Source organism: Monomorium pharaonis, chromosome 11, assembly GCF_013373865.1.
Source record: "Monomorium pharaonis isolate MP-MQ-018 chromosome 11, ASM1337386v2, whole genome shotgun sequence".
Classification (NCBI taxonomy): Eukaryota; Metazoa; Arthropoda; class Insecta; order Hymenoptera; family Formicidae; genus Monomorium; species Monomorium pharaonis.
Genome location: NC_050477.1, coordinates 12,106,537 through 12,132,456, shown reverse-complemented (window position 1 = coordinate 12,132,456; position 25,920 = coordinate 12,106,537). Strand labels below are relative to the sequence as shown.

The 25,920-nt window shown below is 26.8% G+C and overlaps 3 protein-coding genes across 3 annotated transcripts; all 3 read right to left on the bottom strand.

Annotated features, from left to right (window-relative positions):
* Nucleotides 1-67: 67 nt before the first annotated feature.
* Nucleotides 68-6,610, bottom strand: LOC105830941 (pancreatic triacylglycerol lipase). Its single transcript, XM_036293415.1, has 8 exons — nt 6,238-6,610; nt 4,169-4,301; nt 3,647-3,701; nt 2,997-3,142; nt 2,350-2,592; nt 1,697-1,897; nt 1,469-1,628; nt 68-790 (listed from the first exon to the last, which is right to left on the bottom strand). Exons 2-8 carry the CDS (start codon nt 4,230-4,232, stop codon nt 715-717), a joined length of 945 nt encoding a protein of 314 aa, XP_036149308.1. The 5' UTR covers nt 4,233-4,301; nt 6,238-6,610; the 3' UTR covers nt 68-714.
* A 1,669-nt stretch (nt 6,611-8,279) lies between these two features.
* LOC118644188 (pancreatic triacylglycerol lipase-like) lies at nt 8,280-16,141 on the bottom strand. The gene is made up of 8 exons (XM_036293413.1): nt 16,023-16,141; nt 12,813-12,944; nt 12,287-12,341; nt 11,637-11,782; nt 9,790-10,032; nt 9,136-9,336; nt 8,908-9,067; nt 8,280-8,399 (listed from the first exon to the last, which is right to left on the bottom strand). Exons 2-8 carry the CDS (start codon nt 12,874-12,876, stop codon nt 8,324-8,326), a joined length of 945 nt encoding a protein of 314 aa, XP_036149306.1. The 5' UTR covers nt 12,877-12,944; nt 16,023-16,141; the 3' UTR covers nt 8,280-8,323.
* Nucleotides 16,142-17,179: 1,038 nt separating this feature from the next.
* On the bottom strand, nt 17,180-24,792 carry LOC105835171 (lipase member H-A). Its single transcript, XM_012678203.3, has 7 exons — nt 23,656-24,792; nt 23,083-23,137; nt 22,766-22,911; nt 21,826-22,068; nt 18,580-18,780; nt 18,341-18,500; nt 17,180-17,864 (listed from the first exon to the last, which is right to left on the bottom strand). Exons 1-7 carry the CDS (start codon nt 23,714-23,716, stop codon nt 17,789-17,791), a joined length of 942 nt encoding a protein of 313 aa, XP_012533657.1. The 5' UTR covers nt 23,717-24,792; the 3' UTR covers nt 17,180-17,788.
* Between the last annotated feature and the right edge of the window lie 1,128 nt (nt 24,793-25,920).

The following is a 25,920-nucleotide window of genomic DNA, read 5'->3' as shown; positions in this document are numbered from 1 at the left end:
GCTTCTCTGTTCTCTCTCACTTAGGAATTACTTTGACTTCCGCAACAGATAATTTGTGCACAAATAATTCATGCATAATAAATTTTACTAATCGTTTCATGAAACATTACATGCAATTCTAAAGGCCATCATGGGCTATTAAAGGTATGCCGCAAGTTATATATTATGGTAGCGTTCCATCTTATTCTGTTTTATTTAAAAATAAATGTTTAGTTTATTACGTTCGCTACCGCTGTCGTCGTCGCGATCGATATACGCGTGAGAATCTGAAAGATCTCGGCGATAGAATACTTATTAATTTATGTATTCTAATTATTTTTAACTTTCAATTATTTAATTTTAAATTTTTAACAAATTAAAACTTGAAAATTTGCAAGAATATATCAAAAAACGCAATGACAATCGTTAATTCAATGTTAAATTAAAAGTAATATTATATACCTATACTATTGAATGCAAAAGACAGAAGATGTTCGAACATGCGGAATAATACGAATAACTACGACTTGGTTATTACGAGAAATAAAAAAAGAGTAAGATGTTACGCTCGATTATTAATATGTAATGTGTATATAATATGTATGCGTCTTGCAAAGGCCGATACCTTCTCTCTCTTTCTTTTGTTTTTTTTTATATTAATAAAAGAATTTGCTATTTCTTTTTTTAGAAATTTTAAGATATCCTTTTTAGATTGTAATTCTTAACGTAGCATAATTAATTTGGTAAAAGTCCTGCCTCTTTCAATCCAAAAGGACTTTGTTTGCCCGTCACAAGATAGACTGTCCCTTGCCTGAAAAAAGAATATTTTATAATTTTATAATTTCATTGTAAAAAAGATAACCGTAGCGAAAAAGATTCTTACATCCATATAACTTATATTTTTTATAAAGATTTCTAAACAATATCTTCAACTCTTTTTCAGATTTTATTAATTTAAGTTCTCGTTAAGAATTATGAGAAAGTAAAATATTTTACATATATAAAAATTTTAAAAAATAATGTAGATTTTTTAGCATCTTTTGCAAACTGCTTTAAGTCGCAAAAATTTCGAAAAATATTAATTCTTAGTTATTATAAAATGTATGTAAAGAATAGTTAGAAAAAATTACATAAATCAGTCTAATATAATTTTTTATAGAGGTATAATTTTATAAAATAATATTTTTTTAATTCTTACTCGGTACACTTCAGTTGAATTTTATAATCGGTACACTGGAGTCTGTCGGGACTCCAACAAACAAAAATGCTTGCCGTTAGTGACTTGAAAAACTTACAGATTACTTTTCAAACAGTTTACTTTGAGACTAAAAAGTTTTAATTAAAATTTGATTTTGAGTATACAAAAAAATTTTTACAATTTTCGTGAGTTTTCGATAGTTCACTGAAAGTTGAATTCAGTTGAGATTAAATTGACCTCACACTACCAGATAAGGGTTAAATCTCTGAAATACAAAATTTCTTTACTAACGCGCTACTCGGAGTGGCATATCCCATGATAGTTCTACTGTTATTACTGCATTCGCCTAATTGAAAATTGAGTGATGAGGAACATTCCACGCCTAAGAAGGCAGATTCGTTGAGCACAGATTCAGCATAGTATTCCCAGGAACGATGATGGCTACAGTCATCTAAAATGACAAAAATCGAGATGTAAAAGGCATGTACGTGTAATGGCCTTAAGAGAGAGAAATTATACCATCCGTAGTAAACGGTGGAATAACACTCGGACAACCGGGTTGCACACGATTGCCACCATTTGGAAAAAAATCTACTGTGCCTGTGGTTTTGGCAACACCATAAAATCCATAATCTGTGTGTATGATATCCACAAAACCAGCATCAGAGGACGAAAGGGTATCATGGACAATATTGAAAAAGCGGCCGGCAGGATCCAGACCTATACAAAAATTTTAATATATATGTATACTGAAATCTCGTAATAGAGTACTTTGAAAAATAATGTGTAAAACTCTCTTCATATGCACTCGAGGTATTTGAATAATACGAATGAGAATAGCGATACATCCGCGATTAAAGTGTTTTACAGATTTTACTGTTTAAAAGTGAAGCAAAGAAACAATTATTACTTTTGTAATAAAATTTTTTGTAACGACATTGGTAAGTCAAATAGTGCCTATGTCAAACATTTATCAATATTTGAATTAGTCGAATATAAATAATATAGATGTAATGTCACATAATATACGTGTATACGTGTATTATGTCTGAATTATATTAAATGAATGTCGGGAAGATTATTTAAAGATATTTTAAATCATTAAGTAATGATATGTAAATAGAAAATCAAGGAAAAATCAACTAGTAGTAATAAAACTTGTGCATTTTTACCCGTAATTCTAGGAATCTGAAAGTTGACTTTTTTGCCAACATAGATGGAGACTTGGGCACCCAGGGAATGTCCGACGATATGCAATTTTTTCGTATCAAAACCGGATTCGGCCATTTCATTGAGAGCTGTTGCGACAGTATTTCCAACACGAGGGACATGTTCTGCTGCTACTGAATACAAGCCGTTCGCTAAATTACGATAATCCGCTCCAATAATATTGTGATCATTTTTTTTTAAGTAAGCTAAAAAGATAAAAGTTACTAAAATGTATGTTTTTTATTTTTACATTTTCATAGAATTTTTAATATAATTTTTCAAAATATTATATAGAATTTTTATAGAAAAGACATTGCTTAAATTTGAAATCAGTTTGTCCATCATTGAAACATGATGGAAATTAAACCTTATGTGGTATAGATGTGTAATAAAAAATGTATTAGTATTTCCCGAAATAACTTAACAATTTGGAAAAAATTTGAAAACCGAAGAACCGTCTCAACTTTGAAGGGTGGTTTCACCCCTTCAAACTGTTTTTGAGCACCAACTAAAAATTTCTAAATTCATGTATTCACCCCCTCTACATTTATGCCAAGTTTTATTAAAATATGTATGTATCGTGATACAGAATGCTGTATCATTAAGATACCTTTTATCACTGTTTGCACGCTGTTTTCTTCTAGATGCTCATTGAAGCCGTGAATATATAACACCGTCGGTTTATTTTCAGTTATTCTAGATGTAATTGCACTGGCATTCTCTAATGGATAATCATCGTATTCTTCTATAGTGGTACTAAAAGAAATAAATATTTGAATTGATATAAAAATAAATTTTGAAAAGAATAAATTCATATATATATATAATTAAATTTCTTAAAAATTATAAGAAATAATGTTTTACAATTTCATAAAAATCATTTCTTATGGTTTTCAAGAAATTTGATAATATAATAATGATTAGTCAACATATGCGTCATAGGACTGCATTTCGAAAAAAAAGAAAAACAACTTTGCAATTATAGTTTTGTAATTTTAAAATGTTACTATTTACTTAATATTTAGAAAATTAAAATTATTTTATTATATTTTATATTTGACTCTTTAATTAGCATTAATTCATTGAACATTTGGTAATTATTATTAAATCTTTTTTCAATGCAACATTTTTTCTTATTTTACGTTATGTTAAAAGATTGACATTATTATAAAAAATGTAATGGATTTCTTATATCTTGAGAATTCAATTTTAGGCGGTAAAAGTAAAATAAAATAAATCAAAATTGTTAAAAAGAATTACCCGGTATAAACACGTAAAAAAATGGTCTCAATGGCCTTATTAGTGGTTATGTCGTCTGTGAAAAAATAAATATAATTAATTTGTCTTTTTTACATTAAATATTGGTTACATTGAAAATAGGAAGGAGAAATAATTTTTTAAAATAAAATATTTTTGAAATTTAATATAAAAATTATCTTAAATCTATTATACTTAATTGAGATCTCCGAAATTCACTAAAGAATCTGATATATTGTAAATATTTGTAATAAGAGATTCGGTTTTTATCACATGTAATGTTATATTTTTAAATTGATGTAAGACAGCTGAAGGAGAACTAAGTAAATCAAAACGTCCTATCTATTTAAATATATGTAGCATAATTATTAATAAAATTTTATGATATCTTAATTTACTTTGTCTATTTTTGCTTTGCGTACACGAGCGATTCTTCTGTTATAATAATTGTATTTTTTAATCATACTAGAAAATTTTCTTTATCATATTGTTAAATTGAATTCACTGTTTAAAGTCAATACTTACCAAAAATTGCAGGGTGTATTATCATAATAGTAAAAACAAATTGCCAAAAAACGTGAATTATCATTGTGACTTCGATGGTTCACAATTTAAAGAAAATTTCTGCACTGGATATACTCCCAGACAACACGCATGTCTAAAAGTGATTAAAAAGACATCTTGAAAGAGATGTCTTTAAGACGTTACTAAAAAAACGTCTTTAAGACGACTTTTAGTAAAATCTAACAGACATTATTTTTTAAGATCCCGAAATAATAGATTAATTGTGTGACAGCTGTCAATATGACATATTGTGTAACATGTAATTATACATTTATTATATATTTTATTATAGTAAAACTTGTATGTATATTCATGTATGTCTTCAAAAAAGATTATATATTAATTTTCTAATTGCCGAAATCTACACAGAGAGAATTTTTTTTTAATTACTTTGAAAATTGTGGTAATTGTAAGACAATGTAAACTTTGGAGAACGTTGTTTTAATATTTTTAACAAAATTTACTAAAATTTTAATAAAATCTGGCAAAATTTTATAAATTTTACTATGCTTCTAACAAAATTGACTAAAACTGTCAAATTTTATTAAAATTTTAGTAAACTTTGTTAAAAGCATAGTAAAATTTTGCAAGATTTACGTTGTGTCTCATAATTACCACGATTTTAAGAATAATTCTTAAAAAAAAATTTTCTTCGTGTAGATATCGGCAATTAGAAAATTAATATATAGTTTTTTTTGAAGACATTAAATGAGTATACATACAAGTTTTACTTTCAAAATCTGTAGATAATTTTATTATTACGTTATACAATTATAAAAATATTCTCCTATCGCCGATAGGAAAACATTTATATAATTCGTCATAATATGAAAAATCCCAATGTTGATTCTTTTTACCTTTAAATTAATTTTTAACTTCCTTGCAAGAAATAGTTTGATCGTTACGAAATACGTACATCTTTTATTTTTTAATGTATCAACTTGTATTACTACTTAAGTGTATCATGAATTATAAGATATATGTATAATATAAATTGATAAAAATTGCATATTATAAGGCGACCGATTTCAATGTATAATTTTGAATAAGTTGTCAAGATCATTTTGAGTAACACTTATAAAGCTAAAAAATATTTTAACTGTTGCTCATTGTTTATACATTGCATGTACATTGCACATATTTTTTAAATTTTTTTTTGTGTTACGTCTAATAAAAGAAATAAAAATTACTTTTAGCTAAATTAGTTTGTATTAAAATATGAATTAGTACATGTACTAATGTACTGTTTATTTTTTTTTAAATTCCGTATATTGCTCTAATCAAATGCAGACCATGGATAAATCTGCATTTGTATGCAATATTAGAATTTCAATTAGATGTATTCTAATGTATTCACATGTATGTACATACACCACGCGCACGCACATTATAATATATACAGTAATTATACACTTATAAACTTACAACGTAAATTTAAAATTACGTTGTTCGTATGATAAACATCAATAAGATTTTTTCACAAATGCTTCTAATATTTTATTATAATTATAGTCTATTTATGCTTCCGGCAGTAAATGAAAAATAGCAAGTCTACGGCAATCAGCTCTGGCATTTTTCTTGTAAATAGCCAGCTTACAATTTGTACCTCTGGCAACAAGTTAAAAATTAGCTCATGACAAACGCTTCTAGCATTTTTCTTGCAAATAGCCAGTTCACGATAAACGCCTTTGACATTTTTTTTAAATTAGCCAGCTCATCATTTACGTCACTGGCATTTTTTAAAAACTAGCCACATCACGATTTATGCCTCTGACATTTTTTAAAAACTAGCTAACTCACGATTTAAGCCTTTGGCATTTATTTACTAGTAACTAACTCACGATCAACCTCTGGTATTATTATTTCTATTACTATTACTATTACTTAAAAAAAAGTAAAGAATAATAAATTTTACATGTAATCACGTTGTAATAATCTTATATGTTTATCCTTTTTACGAATACAGATTAGACATATAACGTGCAATTACAAAATTTACAATTAAAATAAAATTACAGTTATAAACTTACAGGTTTGTCCCAGAGTTCGAGAATCGCGAGCCGAATGCACTTCAGTGCACTTGGCCTCTCCGTCCACGGCTGCTGTCTCGGTAGAATGAGACGGAGAAAAAATAAAAAGTATAAGTAAATATTTCGTCTACCCTTTTTATTCTCTATTGAAACGGCGCGTGGCGGAGAGGTCAAAGTGCATGGCTCGGCGGTCGAATTGTGGATTGCCTACATGACGCGATGTCAGATGTTATGTGCTACGATTCCGAGCCCAAGCGCGCGCGCGGACGCACTCACTCACGCACGTACGCACGTACGGCTACGTAAACGAATGACTTTACATTATCGACATCGATCAAGTTTGACGAGCAGTTTAGCATCCTCTTAAAGTACATAATTAAATACTAATACACTTTAAAATGTCTTATTTAAAAATAACGTTTCGCAAAATTTTATCGTGAATTCTGCTCTGCAAAAATCTCAGATTAGATCGTGGACAATACTTTTCAGTGCAATATTGAGAATAGAACCATGAAATTTTGTATGCCTCTGAATTCGATAACAATTAGCAGAAGTAAATTTTTTTTAATGCGATTTGCATTCATTGGAATGCTTCTTATTACGATTAAATGCGAAGAACGTTTAGAGTCAAGTGAATTCTTTTAAATGCGAGAGTTAATATTTGAAATGAGTTTAATCCTTATTTAAGCAGAATTCAATTTAATTGAATATCTTCTGAATTCTGTTGAATTCTGCTTTTTGTAAAATGTCAATTTTTTAATTCTTTTCAATTCGACGTTTTATGCAGGGCATGCATATATATAATATGTATATATATATATATTCTGCATACTAAATTTATTCGCAAAGCACGAGGAAAGCACGTGTTTTGTCGTGAGCGCACGACGGAGGAAAATGAGAGACACGGCCCGGCATGGCGCACAGTGGGAAAAAGGCTAATTTTTTTGGTCTACGACAGTGCAATTCTCCTTATGCAATCGTTAAAATTTGCTCTTTGACGTAGTGCTGCGGCATTATCGAAATAAAATTCAAATACAAAATAACGGATAGAAATAAAGCGTCGAAAGAATAAAATGCTATCTAATTAATGATACTTTTCAGCGATGATGTCAAACATATTTACTTCAAAATGGGTACATATATGTTTTTGGGACCGCAGAACATGAATCTGAGCATCAAACTGAACATTTAAAAATCACAGTTTATTATAACATTTACTCAAAAATACTAAATCTTTACAAGATTCATGGATGTACAAAAAAGCAATATTATGCACTTGATGTATTGTTATTTAACAAGTTATCATATCGTTACATTAAATTTTTGACAAAATGGAAAAGTTTTATCATACTGCTTTACAACTTCTCAAATAATCAAACAACATTTAAGCCCTTATATAACGTCAAGGTATCTGTCATTATAAGGATTCTTTTTAATTTTTTTGTTTTGTATTTTATATATTTTTTTACTTTTTTTCTATTTATATTTTTATTATTAATGTTGACACACATTACACACACATTATACAAAATATACATATATTTATACTGATGTTATATTTATATATTTTTATGTTAATGTTATAATTTTATCGAACATGAATATTTTATGTAAACTATTTATTGTAGCTCAACTAAGAGATTTCGTATGTCGTGTGTAATATTATATATATTATTGAGAGAAAAGACAGAAAATGTTCGGACATGCGGAATAATCCCACACAGCACAGAATATCGCAATATCCACTAGATATCCAAGGAATATCGCAATAACCGTAGGACATCCATGGGATTACGATATGTCCAATTGGATATCTCGATAACCTGGAGATATCCTCAGAATAAAGTGTGTTGTGTGGGATACGAATGATTACGATTCGGTTATTATATACGACACGAAGAAATAAAAAAAGAGAAAGACATTACACTCGATTATTAATATATGAATATAATATGTATGCATCTTGCACAGTCCGATACTCTCTCTCTCTCTCTTTCGTTTTTTTATATTAAAAAAGAATTTGCTATTTCTTTTTTTAGAAATTTTAAGATATCCTTTTTAGATTGTAATTCTTAATGTAGCATAATTAATTTGGTAAGAGTCCTGCCTCTTTTAATCCAAAAGGACTTTGTTTGTCCGTTACAAGATAGACTGTCCCTTGCCTGAAAAAAAATATTTTATAATTTCATAATTTTATTGTTAAAAAAGATAACTGTAGCAAAAAAATTCTTACATCCATATATTTTATATTTTTTATAAAGATTTCTAAACAATACCTTCAACTCTTTTTTAGATTTTATTTATTTAAGTTCTTGTTAAGAATTATGAGAAAGTAAAATATTTTACATATATAAAAGTTTTAAAAAATAATGTAAGTTTTTTAGCATCTTTTCAGGAATTCTATAATCGGTACCCTGGAGTCTGTTGGGACTTCAACAAACAAAAATGCTTGCCATTAGTGACTTGAAAAATTTACAAATTACATTTCAAACATTTTACTTTGAGATGAAAAAGTTTTAATTAAAATTTGATTTTGAATATGTAAAAAAATTTTCACAATTTTTGTGAGTTTTCGATAGTTCATTGAAAGTTGAATTCAGTTGGGATCAAATTAACGTCACAATACCGGATAAGGGTTAAATCTCTGAAATACAAAAATTGTTTACTAACGCGCTTCTCGGAGTGGCATATCCCATGATAATTCTACTGTTATTACTGCATTCGCCTAATTGAAAATTGAGTGATGAGGAACATTCCACGCCTAAGAAAGCAGATTCGTTGGGCACAGACTCAGCATAGTATTCCCAGGAACGATAATGGCTACAAAAATCTAAAATGACAAAAATTGAGATGTAAAAGGCATGTGCGTGTAATGACCTTAAGAGAGAGAAATTATACCATCTGCAGTAGACGGTAGAAAAACACTCGGACAACCGGGTTGTATACGACTGCCACCATTTGGAAAAAAATCTATTGTGCCTGTGGTTTTAGCAACACCATAAAATCCAAAATCTGTGTGTATGATATCGACGAAAGCAGCATCAGAGGACGAAAGGCTATCATGGACAATATTGAAAAGGGGGCCGGCAGGATCCAGACCTACACAAAAATATCTTTCAATGTATATGTATACTGAATCTCGTAATAAAGTACTTTGAAATAATCTATAAAACTCTCTTTATATGCGCTCGACGTATTTGAATAATACGAATGAGAATAGCGATACATCCGCGATTAACGTGTTTTACGGATTTCACTGTTTAAAAGTGAAACAAAGAAACAATTATTACTTTTGTAATAAAATTTTTCGTGACGACATTGGTGAGTCAAATAGTGCCTATGTCAAACATTTATCAATATTTGAATTAGTCGAACATAAATAATATAGATGTAATGTCATATAATATATGTGTATACATGTATTATGTCTAAATTATATTAAATGAATGTCGGGAAGATTATTTAAAGATATTTTAAATCATTAAGTAATGATATGTAAATAGAAAATCAAGGAAAAATCAACTAGTAGTAATAAAACTTGTGCATTTTTACCCGTGATTCTAGGAATTTGAAAGTTGACTTTTTTGCCAATATAGCTGGAGACTTGGGCGCCCAGGGAATGTCCAACGATATGCAATTTTTTCGTATCAAAACCGGATTCGACCATTTTATTGAGAGCTGTTGTGACAGCATCTCCAACACGAGAGACATGTTCTACTGCTATTGGATATAAGTCCTTCGCTAAATTACGATAATCCACTCCAATAATATTGTGATCATTTCTTTTTAAGTAAGCTGAAAAGATAAAAGTTACTTAAATGTATATTTTTTATTTTTACATTTTTATAGAATTTTTTATATAATTTTTCAAAATATTATATAGAATTTCTATATAAAGGACATTGTTTAAATTGAGATCAGTTTGTCCATCAATGAAACATAATGAAAATTAAACCTTATGTGGTATAGATGTATAATAGAAAATGTGTTAGTATTTCCCGAAATAACATAACAGCACTTAGTATATATTTTAGAGTCATTGAAAGGTTTAAAAATGGCAAGTAGATTATGTTGGTATTAATAATAATAATAATGTTCTAAAATTGCCCATATATGAAGTCGTGATATTAGACACAATTTCTATCAATTGCATTATAAAAAAAAAATTTATAATAAAACTTATTATGTACGGTAGCAACTACGGATAGAAGAAATTTCCAAGAATTATACTATAAGTGTAAATACTATGATAATCTGATGAGAAACATAATAAAAATTTTTATAATTTCTTCTTTGGTTCGCGTTACTACTTACCATAGTAATTTTTACTATAAAATTTTCTCCATGTAGATATAGCAAAGCGGTCAGTGAGTAACTTACATAAATAAAAAGATCTATCTCGATGCACAAAACAGATTAAAATATTTAAAAAATGTTTAGAATTTCATAGCGATTTCTCACGTCCTTTCAGGTTATTTTAGAAAATGCTAATACATTTTCTGTTATTCATTGCATGAGGTATAATTTCCATCAAATTTTATTGATGGACTGGGACTACACTACATATTTTTAAGCAATATTTTTTAAGAATTTTAAAGAATAACTGTATATAATAACATATAATTTTTTAGAACATTTTTCAATTAAAAAAAAATAAATTTAAGCATTTTCCAGAAGGATTAAAAAAGTCCATCTTTTGTAGAAATTTTTTATGTAGGAAGAGCATATATATATTTAATCTTTTGATTACCGAGAGTTCAGTAAATCCTCCCAAAAATTTGGCGCTTTGTACCTGAGTTATTATTTAAAAGCAATTTAAACAATTTTTTTTATGTTTAAATCAAATTTTCACATTTGCTACTAGACAATATTTTAAAACAATCTTTTAACTTCATTCAGTATTTTTTCTTTTTGTTAAAATAACGAAAACTATCAATACGACCAGTAAAAACATAGAGTCCATTATATCTTGGTGAAACCAACATCAAATTTTTCAAAGAATTGACCACGAAGGATTAAAGTATTGCAAATTATTATCTCTGAATGTATGTATGTACATACACATCACGATTGACGAGCAACTTAATTGATACAACATATTCCTTCACGGATTGTGTTTTAATACTGAAATTATGCACGACAATTATACACATAATTGATTGAAGGTTTTCATAAATAATTTATATTTAAATAACAGTGTATTTTCGCTGTTTACGTCACACGGTTATTTATGCAGCAGAAATCAGAAAAAATATAAGGAGTAAATGTAATTTACTCTAATCTCTATATTATATATCTTTTATACATATATTAGAAATTTTTTAATATTTAAAGTATAAAAAATTCTTAATCATAAAGACATGAAAATTTTGTCACAGAGTGCTGTTTCATTAAGATACCTTTTACCACTGTTTGCACACTGTTTTCTTCTAAATTCTCGTTGAGGCCGTGAATATATAACACCGTCGGTTTATTGTCAGTTATTCTAGATGTAATTGCACTGGCATTCTCTAATGGATAATCATCGTATTCTTCTATAGTGGTACTAAAAGAAATAAATATTTGAATTGATATAAGAATAAATTTTGGAAAGAATAAATTCATATATATATATATATATAATTAAATTTCTTAAAAATTATAAGAAATAATGTCTTACAATTTCATAGAAATCATTTCTTATGGTTTACAAGAAATTTGATAATATAATAATGATTAGTCAACATATGCGTCATAGGACTGCATTTCGAAAAAAAAAGAAAAACAACTTTGCAATTATAATTTTGTAATTTTAAAATGTTACTATTTACTTAATATTTAGAAAATTAAAATTATTTTATTATATTTAACTCTTTAATTAGCATTAATTCATTGAACATTTGGTAACTATTATTAAATCTTTTTTCAATGCAACAGTTTTTCTTATTTTACATTACATTAAAAAATTGACATTATTATAAAAAGTGTAATGAATTTCTTATATCTTGAGAATTTAATTTTAGGCGATAAAAGTAAAGTAAAATAAATCAAAATTGTTAAAAAGAAGTACCCGTTATAAACACGTAAAAAAATAGTCTCGACGGCCTCATTAGTGGTCATGTCGTCTGTGAAAAAATAAATATAATTAATTTGTTTTTCTTACATTAAATATTGGTTATATTAAAAATAGAAAGGAGAAATAATTTTTTTAAATAAAATATTTTTGAAATTTAATATAAAAATTATCTTAAAACTACTACACTTAATTAAGATCTTCGAAATTCACTAAAGAATCTAATATATTGTAAATAATTGTAATAAGAGATTCGATTTTTATTTCATATAATGTTATATTTTTAAATAGATGTAAGATAGCTAAAAAGGGACTAAGTAAATCGAAACGACCTATTTATTTAAATATATTTAGCATAATTATTAATAAAATTTTATATCTTAATTTTGTCCTTATTTATCTATTTTTGCTTTGCGTACACGAGCGATTATTCTGTTATAATAATTGTATTTTTTTAATCATACTAGGAAATTTTCTTTATCATATTGTTAAACTAAATTCACTGTTGAAAGTTAATACTTACCAAAAATTGCAGCGTGTATTATCATAATAGTAAAAACAAATTGCCAAAAAACGTGAATTATCATTGTGACTTTGATGCTCCACAATTTAAAGAGAATTTCTGCACTGGATATACTCCTAGACAACACGCTGTCTAAAAGAGATCAAAAAGACGTTTTAAAAGAGATGTATGTAAGACATTGTCAATAAGACGTCTTTAAGATGACTTTTGGTAAATTTTTAAACACATCCTCTTTTAAGACATTGAAAAGACATATTAAAAAAGATATCTTTAAGACGTTACTGAAAAGACGTCTTTAAGACGACTTTTAGTAAAATCTAACAGACATACTTTTTTTAAAATTCTGAAATAATAAATTAGTTTTGTGACAGCTGTAAATATGACATATTGTGTAACGTGTAATTATACATTTATTATATATTTTGTTATAGTAAAACTTGTATATATACTCATTTATGTCTTCAAAAAAAGAATATATATTAATTTTCTAATTGCCAAAATCTACACGGAGGGAACTTTTTTTTTTAATTACTCTGAAAATCGTGGTAATTGTAAGACAACGTAAACTTTGCATAACGTTGTCTTAATATTTTTAAAAAATTTACTACAATTTTAATAGAATTTGGCAAAATTTTGTAAATTTTACTATGCTTCTAACAGAATTTATTAAAACTTTGTTAAATTTTATTAAAATTTTAGTAAATTTTGTCAAAAGCATAGTAAAATTCTGCAAAGTTTATTTTGTTTCACAATTACCACGATTTTCAGAATAATTTTTAAAAGAAAATTTTCTTTATATAGATTTCGGCAATTGGAAAATTAATATACAGTTTTTTTTTTGGAGACATTAAATGAGTGTACATACAAGTTTTACTTTCAAAATTTGTAGATAATTTTATTATTACGTTATACAATTATAAAAATATTTACCTATTGCCAATAGGAAAATATTTATATAATTGTGTAATATCATAATATGGAAACTCCCAATGTTGATTCTTTTTACCAATTAAATTAATTTTTAACTTCCTTGCAAGAATAGTTTGATAGTTACAAAATACATCTTTTATTTTTTAATGTGTCAACTTGTATTACTATTTAAGTGTATCATCAATTATAAAATATATAATATAAATTTGATAAAAATTGCATATTATAAAGCGACCGAATTCAATGTGTAATTTTGAATAAGTTGTCAAGATTATTTTGAGTAACACTTATAAAGCTAAAAAATATTTTAACTGTTGCTCATTGTTTATACATTGCATGTATATTGCACATGTTTTTTAAATCTTTTTTTGTGTTACGTCTAATAAAAGGAATAAAAATTACTTTTAGCTAAATTAGCTTGTATTAAAATATATACTACATGTACTAATGTACTGTTCATTTAAAAAAAATTCTGTATATTGCTCTAATCAAATACAGACCATGGATGAATCTACATTTGTATGCAATATTAGAATTTCAATTATATGTATTCTAATGTATTCACATGTACACGCACGCGCACGCACATTATAATACATACTGTAATTATACACTTATAAACTTACAGCCTTTAATATTACGTTTGTATGATAAACATCAATAACATTTTTTCACAACAAATGCTTCTAATATTTTATTATAATTATAATCAATTTATGCTTCCGGCAATAAATTATAAATAGCAAGTCTACGGCAATCAGCTCTGGCATTTTTCTTGTAAATAGCCAGCTTACAATTTGTACCTCTGGCAACAAGTTAAAAATTAGCTCGTAACAATTGTTTTAAGCATTTTTTTGCAAATAGCCAGCTCACATAAATGCCTCTGACATTTTTTAAATCTAGTCAGCTTATAATTTACGTCGCTGGCATTTTTAAAAACTAGCCAGTTCACGATAAACACCACTAATATTTTTTTAATTTAGCCAGCTTACGATTTACGTCTTTGACATTTTCTAAAACTAGCCAGCTTACAATTTACGCCTCTAGCATTTTTTGAAAACTAGCCAGTTCACAATTTACATCTGTAATATTGTTTAAAGACTAGTTAGCCCACAATTTACATCTCTGACATTTTGTAAAAATTAGCTAGTTCACGATTTACGCTTCTGACATTTTTTAAAAACTAGCCAGCTCACAATTTATGCCTCTGACATTTTTTAAAAACTAGCTAACTCACGTTTTTGGCATTTATTTACTAGTAACTAACTCACGATCAACGCCTCTGGCATTATTACCCCGATAGGAAGATTTTGCAAACATTGCACAATAATGGCATTAAAGATTGTACTAAGATGATTTGCCATAACGCAACAGTTTTGTCAGACTATAATTCGTCAATAATATTTGTGAAAGATTAGACAAATATTAAAACATAAATATTTTGCAATTATTTCAGCATTTAAAATTATCACATTATAATCTTCAATATTTTCACAATATAATGTAGCAATAATATGTGCAATATTTATAGCATTTAACCTTCAATATTTAATTCAAAATTAATATCAAAAGGTATTACAATAACACAAATATCACTTATTCACTAGACATTAATAAAGATTAAAAAAGATGAGGCACTTTGTCTGACAGATTAGTTGCGTCCGTTGGAGTGTTAAGTATCTCATTGATAGTAATAGCGGTCGGAAACTCTTAAATCATTTCTACATTATAATGCACAAATATTGAAACATATGCAATATTACACATTCCATGTTTCAATATTTGTGCATCATAATTTAGGAATAATTGAAGAATAATTTGAGTCTTTTGTGCGCAATCATATTTCTAAATGTTTTAAACATGTTACGACTGAAATATTTTTCTCAATTATTGCACAATTTATTTCTAAATTTAATTTTGCAAATGTGCTGATTCGCCACATCGCTATTATGCCAACATACCATTTCAAAATTTAATTGCGCAAACATTTATTAATGTTTTATAAAAGGTTAATGTTTCTACATCTATTTTCTCAATTGTGCTCTCATAATGACGGATAATCTTTTACAATTTTTTTGTAATACAATTTTATAAATCTTTTCCTATCGGGGTATTTCTATCACTATTACTATACTTAAAAAAAAGTAAAAAATAATAAATTTTACATGTAATCACGTTGCAATAATCTTATGTGCTTATCCTTTTTAGGAATACAGATTAGAAATATAACGTGCAATTACAAAATTTACAATTAAAACAAAGTTACAGTTGCAAACTTACAGGTTTATCTCAAAGTTCGAGAATCGTGAGCTGAATGCACTTCAATGTACTTTTACCTCTCTGTCCACTGCTGCTGTCTCGATAGAATGAGGCGGAGAATAAATAAAAAGTATAAGTAGGTGTTTTGTCTACCCTTTTTTGTTTATTCTCTGTCTTTATTGAAACAACGCGTGGCGAAGAGGTCAAAGTGCATGCACGCACGCACACACGCACGCATGCACGCACGCACGCGCGCGCTCAGCTACGTAAACGAATGACTTTACATTACCGACATCGATCAAGTTTGACGGGCAGTTTAGCATCCTCTTAAAGTATATAAATAAATCTAAAATATTAATAAAATAATTATAAAATTAATGTAAATTTCATACAACTTCTTAACACTGTCTTACACGTTTAACAACACTTCATCTGCTCTGTGAGTTCACTCGCGTAGGAAAAAATAATGCAAAAATTACTGCATAAAAAATTGCATATTTTGTGCATGAATTTCTGCAGTTTTTTCAGATTTTTGTACAAAATTTTTATCTTCAGAATTTTTCTGTAGAAAATTTTGCAGAATTTTACGTATTTTTTTTTGAAGGCAAAAAACTTAAGAAAATATTACAGAATATTTTTTATATATGTTTTTTAAATATAATTGAGCCTGCAGAGGTAAAAGTATCTCTATTCTAATATTATAGCACTATCGTAATTCTTGCAATACACATACGTATATATTTTACTTTTGCTATATGTATGTATTTATATCGTGTAAGTAGTTTATATCGTGTAGTTTATATCGTGTAATACGTTGGGTATTATGTAATTAAGATTAATCCATTTTTATGTGCTGATATAAAAATATACGTAGAAGAGACACTTAATGTGTGACGTGACTAAAGAAATAACGCAACACTACTTCTAGCGCAGCGCCTATAGCACAAGATTATCATTTCGTTTTGCCAATAATTGGCAAAAAAAAATAAAACAACGCGATATTATGGTGCCTTTATAATTCTATTAGCTATTCATTTAAATCACACTTATGTTAATTTAATATTAGTAGATATATTGGGACATCGCAATAATTTATTGATGAGACGACAATACATGTATCTTTTTGACAGGTGAGGAAATAGGGGGAAATTAGGGAAAAAATTAAGGAAAAAATAATCGATTGGAAAAAGCCAAATTTTGATCACTTTGTTGCAATTACTTTCACAGAATTTTAATGTTCTGTTTCTTAGAAACAGAATATTAGGATACATTTATTAAAAGTTTTAAATTTTTTCTGGTTTTTTTTACAGCTTAGTGGATTTCTGATTTTTAAAGAATTATAGTATACTGTAAGTTCTTCAAAAATTTATTATCTTAGACCTCTTGGGGACTGGAAGCTTAATCATTAATTTTTTAAAATTTTATTTAATAGATTTAAATAAACTTAAATTGCAAATATGTATTACGAAACGTACCAGTAATGTAACAATCGCCATTATTGAATTAATGGTAACATTATTAATGCATGAGGGGAAGTTAGAAGACGTTGGGATATGCGTTGTATAATATTCAACGATGACTCGGTTATTACGAGAAATAAAGTAAGACGTTGCGTTCGATCGTCCATTAATACAATGAATATAGCATGATAATATATTCGCGTCGCTGAGGAAGACTGATAAATTCTTTTTCTATAGTTTTTTTCTTTTATACTAGTAAGAGAATTAATATTTTTTTGTTCTAGAAATTTGCGATATCCTTTTATTGAGATTTTCAACATAGCGTGATCAATTCGGTGAGAGTCCTCGCTCCTTCAATCCGAAAGGACTTTTTTCATCTGTCACAAGATAGACAGTTCCTCGCCTAAAAAAATTAAATAAATATTTCATAATTTTAGCAAATTTATTTAAATTTAAAATTAAATTTATTTATTAAAAAAATTATCTTGGTGAAAAGAATTCTTATAACATTTTAAAATACTTTTAAGTATTTTTCAGATTTTAAATTTAGAAACATTTCTAAAGAAAAATACTTTTTCAGATTTTAAGTTTCTTTTTCAGAAATTACAGAATATAATAAAATAAGAAATTTTTAAATCTTTATATAAATTTCAAAATTTGAATGTATACAACATTTTAAAAAAGTAGGTTTTTGAATTTATTAAAAAATGTTTTAATTTATATAAAAATCTAATGAATTTTCTGTTAAAAAAATGTTATAAAATGTATTTAATAATTCTGAAAAATTATTTAAAGCATAAAAAATTTTTTCTATACACTGGAATAAAAGAATAATCTTTTTTTAAACCGTTTTTTTTAGATTCAAGATTATTTACTTACGCGCTGCTCGGAGTGGCGTATCCCATGATGATCTGCGTATTATTACTACATTCGCCGAAGACCATGTGAGGTAATAAGGCACATTGTACACCCAAAAAGGCAGATTCGTAGATCAGAGACTCGGCATAGAATTTCCATGAACGATGATGGCTGCAGAAATCTAAATAAATTACAAACATCAAAATATAAAAGGTACAATTTATTTACTGTAAATTCTAAGAGAGGGAAAATATATATACCATCTGGACTAAAAAATACAGGACGATTCGGACAACCAGGTTGTATGCGTTCACCGCCGTTTGGAAAAAAATCTACTGTGCCTGTAGTCTTGGCAATGCCATAAAATCCATAATCCGTATGTATAATGTCCACAAAACGAGCATCAGAGAATGAAAGACTCGGCTGAAGCATGTTGTAAAGGGGACCGGCAGGATCAAGACCTATGTAAAAAAATACATTTTAAATATATATTTTATACAAACATCTATCTATTTCACTTCAACAAAGTTATTGTTATTAGTAAAGGAGAAGTTGGTATTACGGTTTCTTATTTACATTTTGCACAACTTTATTAATGATCTATATTTTAAATTGCAAACTTAACATTTTCATTCGTCAATATGTGTTTTTATTTGATTCTAGGTCTACAATTGACAAAACATTTAATATTTAGATTTTTGTTATTTATAAAAATATGATAATACTGTACAATACATCGAAAAAAAAACAAGTATGGTAGTAACCCCTCCATTAAAATAGATTTAAAAAATTGGGTTTAAAGAAATGCTGTTTTCTTATAAAATTATATATTTAGTCAAAGTAAAAAGAAAATATTGCAGAATATATGTTGGTATATGTACGTACATAATATTATAGTATTTAGACTGCACATTAAAATCTATAATACATGTAATATAAACTTTAGTAATAGATTAATAACAGAACTATAATACAATTAGCTAATTGAATAATGATTTTGATATGAAAAAGAGGCCATATTAGGATTGTTGAGACATTAGCATGTTTAAAAAGCTATATTCGCAAAATTCTATACTATTGTTTAGTATAACTCAAAATATGTATAAGTCGAATTAAATCTTAAATAACAAAAAAAAAACATTTAAGTGTACATATATATATTCGTATAATAATACGCCTAAGTTAAAAAAAAGGAAATATATGTAATTCAATGCTAAAATATATTTTAAAAAAAGGTTTCAAAAAATGTTCAAAAGTTAAAATGCCTTTAAGAAGATGCTGCCTGTCAAATTTGATCGAGATCGATAATGTAGAGTCATTCGTTTATCCTTGTTCATAAAAATATTTGCTTCAAAATACAAATTATGTAGCTTATACGTATGTACAAATAAATGGCATCCCTCACTTTAGAATAGATTGAGGAATAAGACTATATTCGTCAAATTACGATTAAAAGCCGTAAAAAAAAGTTTCTTGTATGATCAAATTTTCAGAAATCTGTGAAAACGCTTAGATGAATAAAATTTGATCACACAAATAATTTTTTTATGGCTTCTAATCGTAATTTGACAAATATAGTCTTATTCCTCAATCTATTCCGAACTGAATACCATTTATTTGTACGTATAAGCTACATAATTTGTATTTTGAAACAAATATTTTTATGAACAAAAATAAACGAATGACTCTACGTTATCAACCTCGATCAAGTTTGACGGGCAGTTTAGCGTTCTCTTAAAAAAGAAATTAAACATTTCGAAATAATTTGATACTCGTATCTATCGAAATCATCGGTTTTCTACGATGCTAATATTGATTTTCTTACTGCACACACATTTTAATTAAAAACATGTGGTTTGTACTTATCTTATACACGTAAGACTAATAAGAGATAAAGATTAATTATATTTGATGGAAACATTTTTATTTAAAAAATGTAATTTATTACGTTCTTGATATGAGAGATACGTGACTTTTAGAAGTTTACACTGATAGAAAAATATGTTGTATTTGTAACTATAATAATTGCGTAGTAAAATAATTATGTTAGGAATATCATTTTATAGTAATTATTACTACAATATTGGTAATAATAACTATATATTTATGGTAAATGTTTAAAAGGATCATTTTATGGTACAACTAACTGTGTAAAAATCTCCATTTTAGTAATAGCAACCATATCATAAGTTGCGTAAACTAATATTATGGTTATGGGAACTATAATATAGTTTAAACCAACATAAATTTATGGTCCATTGGGAGGGTTAAAACCATATTGTGATTGGGTTCTCAATGGACCATATTATGGTTGGATTCCCAATGGACCATAAATTTATATTGGTTTAAACTATATTATAGTTTCCATAATCATAATCAAGAACGTAATAAATTACATTTTTTTAATAAAAATGTTTTTATTAAATATAATTAATCTTTATCTCTTAATTATTAGGCTTACGTGTATATTTAAGATAAGTACAAATCACATGTTTTTAATTAAAATGTGTGTGCAGTAAGAAAACCAATATTAGCATCGTAGAAAACCGATGATTTTGGTAGATATCGAGTATCAAATTATTTCGAAATATTTAATTTCTTTTTTAAGAGGATGCTAAACTACTTTTTAATATATAAAATATATGTGATTTTATATTTATAACTATATATAAATATATATATAAATAATATAAAGAAAATATAAATGGCCAAACAATATATGCTGCTTGAGTAATACCTTCTCTTCTATTATTATTATTGTTATTATAAATATTTCACATCTCATAAAAAGTTATCTCTTAAAAAATCGTAAAAAAATTTTTTAAGTGTTTTAAAAAAAGAAAATAAACTTTTAAATCTGCTTTAGTTTTGTTTCTATGATTTTTGTTTCTAAATTACACAAAAATAAAAATTAATATTCTTTAAATATTTTTTTGAAGCGCTGTAATTTGATAAAACATTAAATTACAGCAAACAAAAAATAAATAATTTAAAGCAGCTTTTAAAACTTAAAAGAAATAGAGGGATAATTTTTCACAATATTAAATTCTTTCATAAAAATTATTTCTTATAAAATGTTAACTTTTTGAAAGAGTTTATGGAAAAAATGGTTTGTGCAATATGCTTGATTACAGGTTTTCTTAAAGTTCTTATTTTTTTTACGCGAGAAAATTACAATTATTTCTAAAAACACTTATGAATAGTAGTGTAATCAAACTAATAATATATCAAAGTTGAAACATAACTTTACTTTAAAAAAAAATACGTGAAAATATCTATTCGTGAAAATGTGAATTAAAAAATAATCAAAATAAATAAAAAAATAAAATTAATTAATTATTAAGAATTTGAGAGAAAAAGGAAAAAGTTAAAAAGTACTCTTATCAAAATATTTTAAGATCTCTCATCACTTAAAGATACTTTAGTGCTAAATTAAGCAATGATACATCATTAAAATCAAGATGAAATCAAGATGAAATCAATTAATAAAAGCTATGGACTTTTACCTGTAATTCTAGGAATCTGGAAGTTGACTTTTCTGCCGACATAGCCTGCGATTTGACTGCCCATGGAATGTCCAACGATATGCAACTTTTCTGTATCAAAATTCGATTTGACCATCTTATCGAGAAACGTCACGAGAACATTTGCAACGCGAGGAGCATTTCTTGCTACTTTTAAGTATGATTCGTTTGCCAATTTACGGTAATCCACCCCGATAATATTATGATCACTTCTCTTCAAGTAAGCTGAAAAGATGAAACTAATTTTAAATGCTTTTTGTAACATATCCTCTAGTGAAAATTGATTTTAGAATTTTTGTACAATTTTACAGAATTCTGTATTTTCCGATTTTTTAAATAATTTCTATTTAATTTCATAAGTTTATTTTATAAAAAATGTTTTAAAGTTTTTATATTATTAAAATAGAATTAAAAAACTTTCCAAAAATAAAAATTTTGTTGAAAGTCTTCTAAAATTATTTAATGTAAATTCTAAAATAGGATTTTCCATAAAACTTATATTTAAAATATCTGAAAAAATATAAGGCATTGTTTCGGAAATTTTTTATATTTACAATATAAAAAGTTCTAAAAAATATTATAAAATATTATAAAAGGTTTTTCATTATAATAGAAATGAGAAAAAATTGCCCATATATAATTATATATGTATTATATATATTCCTTGAATCATAATATATGATTATATATAGGTATTTTTTCTCATTTCTTCATACTTAAATTTTTATTTAAAAAAACAGTGTACATATTATCCTTTTAATTAGTTTTTGTTTTCTAGTATAACTATTACTTTTTGTACATTAAACAGGAATTTTATAAAAGAAAGTAGTATAAACTAGTAGAAACATATTTTGTATGTAATTATATATTTTTTTATATGTTCTTATATAAAAATTTTTTTACCAAAGTTGATAAAATGTACCTTGTACTATTGTTCGTACGCTCTCTTTCTCCAAATGTTCCGTGAAACCATGGATATACATTACTGTTGGCTTACTGTTAATTACTCGAGATGTGATTGCGCTAGCATTTTCCAACGAATAATCGACATATTCGTTTATAGTAGCCCTAAAAAAAATAAATTTTTGAACCAATACAAAAATAGGTTTATCAAAAATTTATTTTATCTCGCATCAAAGAAAATTAATATTACAAAGAATGCAATTGATTTCTTTTATCTCAAGAATATAATTAAGCGATAAAAGTGATTTAAAATATCAAAAATGTAAAAATAAGTACCCGATATAAACACGTAGAAAAATGTCGAGGTCCTCATCCTCATTGGACGCTCCGTCTACGAAAAAATAGATATGGCTAATTTTTGCAAACATTGATTATATTTAAACAATACAAAGAAAAAATAAAATATATTTAAAATAAAATATTTTTTTAATACAATAAAAAAATTTTATTAAAATATACTTAAAGGAATTTATTGCGAAAAATAACTTTATAGATTTGAACTTGGATCTTCTATTTTGTGCGAGTGTTTTTTTTTCACATTACAATACAATGGTTTTTGCTGCACTGCTTACACCCATTGCAAAAATTTATATAGTTTTTAAATAAAATTTAAATGTCAACTAAAGGAAAGTATAATCTTTATTATGGAATAAATACGGCTTTTTCTATCTTTTCCGTTTTTTTTTCCACAAAAAGTTCGTAAAGTTAGATCTCGATATATATGCCTTCTGTGAAATTTTTTTAATTTATTAGAAGAAGTATAATTGTATTTATTTAATTGTAATTTTTTTATCGAAGAATTTTCTTCATTATATGCCAATCTGAATTTACTATTAGAGGAATACTTACCAACCGCAATTACATATATTATCACAATAGTAAAAAATTGTCGAAAAATGTAACTTATCATTGTGGCTTTAAGCTCTAACTAAACAAAGAGGATTTCTGAATATACCAAACTTCGAATCTTTTTCGGCGCACAGAATATAAAAAGCCGTGTTGCTAATTTATGCACCGTTAAATTTATGAGACATTCCGTTATCTTATATCGCCCTGTTTACTTTACTGCGTGTAAAAGCACACTTGTCAAACGTCGGAGATACTCTTCCTAGAGTTGATTATACAGGAATAATGCTAGGAACACGTTCGAAAAATTATAAGAAAATGGTTATTAAACGATTATTGTCAAATGGTATAGCACAAATGCAATTATTCAAAATTAATTAAATATTTTAACCATGTCATATAAATGTTTATAATATTGATAATAGAGACAAAAGATGACACACATGTAAAAACAAATTTTTACAACTATTTGTAAGAATGCAGATAGTAAAATCCTCTAAAAAATCATTTAAAAATAATAAATTTAAATTTTAAACTTTTTAAATACTGTCAATACTTACTTTTGCACTTGATCTAGTTTGTTAAGTTCACTATATATTTATACTAAAATGTGCGCCAGCTGTAACTTATATAATATATAATTCAATGTTAAAACAATATTCTGACAAATTACTATTTCTACTGTTTTTATCAGTACAATATATGCAATTGAACAATTTCGTGGACATTAGGATATTGCATATATTGATATATATATTTTTTTGAACGTGTAAAATTATTAATAACATTTTTTTATAGAAAATGTATCTGTTTATTTTACATTTTTAACGTATTTTATATAGTATATTTCAATACTGAGATATTTTAAAATCACGAGATTAGAAAATGTTGCAGTTTTATTATTTATTAGCAGTAATTTATAAAAACGTAAGAAATTAATCACTTAGGAAAAAGTCTTTCAATAAAATAGTAAATTTCTACTATATATAATCTGCATCTGTTGTATCTCATAAAACTCGTAAAACAAAGAGACACGTAATGCCCCATAATTCTGTCACGCTGCTCATTTAAAATCGTATTCATGTTAATTTATGTACTGGCAGATTTATGAGAATGTCATGGATTACCGGTGAATCAGTATGTAATTATGTGTATCTCTACGCAAGAAAGTAAATCAGGGGGGAAACGGTCGACCGGAAAAGGCTAAATTTTAGTCACCATACCGTAACTGCGGGGCCGTAACTGCGAACGATAAGTAAATTGGTCATACACATAGGTAATATTCGGAATATTCCAATTTATTTCATAATTAGCTATAACCAATCTTATTACGATAAATATTTAAGCTTTTTTTGTAAATAATAAATTAACAAATAATTAGTTTAATTATATACAGGTATTTTAAGTCTATGTGCAGGTATTTTATATTATAACTTCAGAAAGCGATCTTTGGATCATTTAACGCTAGAACTGCTATAACTTAGACCCCTTCTCCTCCAAAAATCTAGTTGGAATAATTTTGTTCGGTCTTGCTTTTTTGATAATCAGTTTTTGATAAATCCAAACAATTACAAAAAATAAATAAAAAGTTCTAATAAAAAATTCTAGACTAAAATGCAAAGTGACAAAAGAAACAAAAGAAACTTATAGCAAAACAAAATTTAGTGTTAAGATCCGAAAGTTTTAATCCTTTCATTGCTGCCGTATGAGACAAACGTTCAGTTCACATTTAATTAATTTAATTACACAGATGTAACACAAAAGTTAACTCTAAACTCTTCTTTTTATTTACAGTCTTTTAGAGTATATTTCTAGCACACAAAAACACAAATTAACAACAGATTTCCTGAAAAGTTGTAAGCAAATTACTCTATTATTTCAACAATGTGCTTATGATTTGCTAGTAGAGTTTGTTGACCGAATTTCTGGCAGCAGATTGGTGACAGAAATTAAGTAGAATCTGCGCGCGCAGGCAATCTGACTCCAGATTGACAGCAAAAATTGAGTAGAAATCACAAATTTTGCTCGATTATTGCCGTCAATCTGATGCCATGATATTATCAACTTTGTCATATTTTCGATAGCAGTTTGCCAATATCTTTTGATTACAGATTCTATGTGCAATTTGTAGCCTTTTTATTGACAATGACACTTGGCATCATCTCCCAGATAGCACAGAGAGTTCAAAAAGAATTCAATTGTATGTCATCAATTATGAATTCTTTTTGCATCTCAAAAAGAATTCATAATTGATGACATACAATTGAG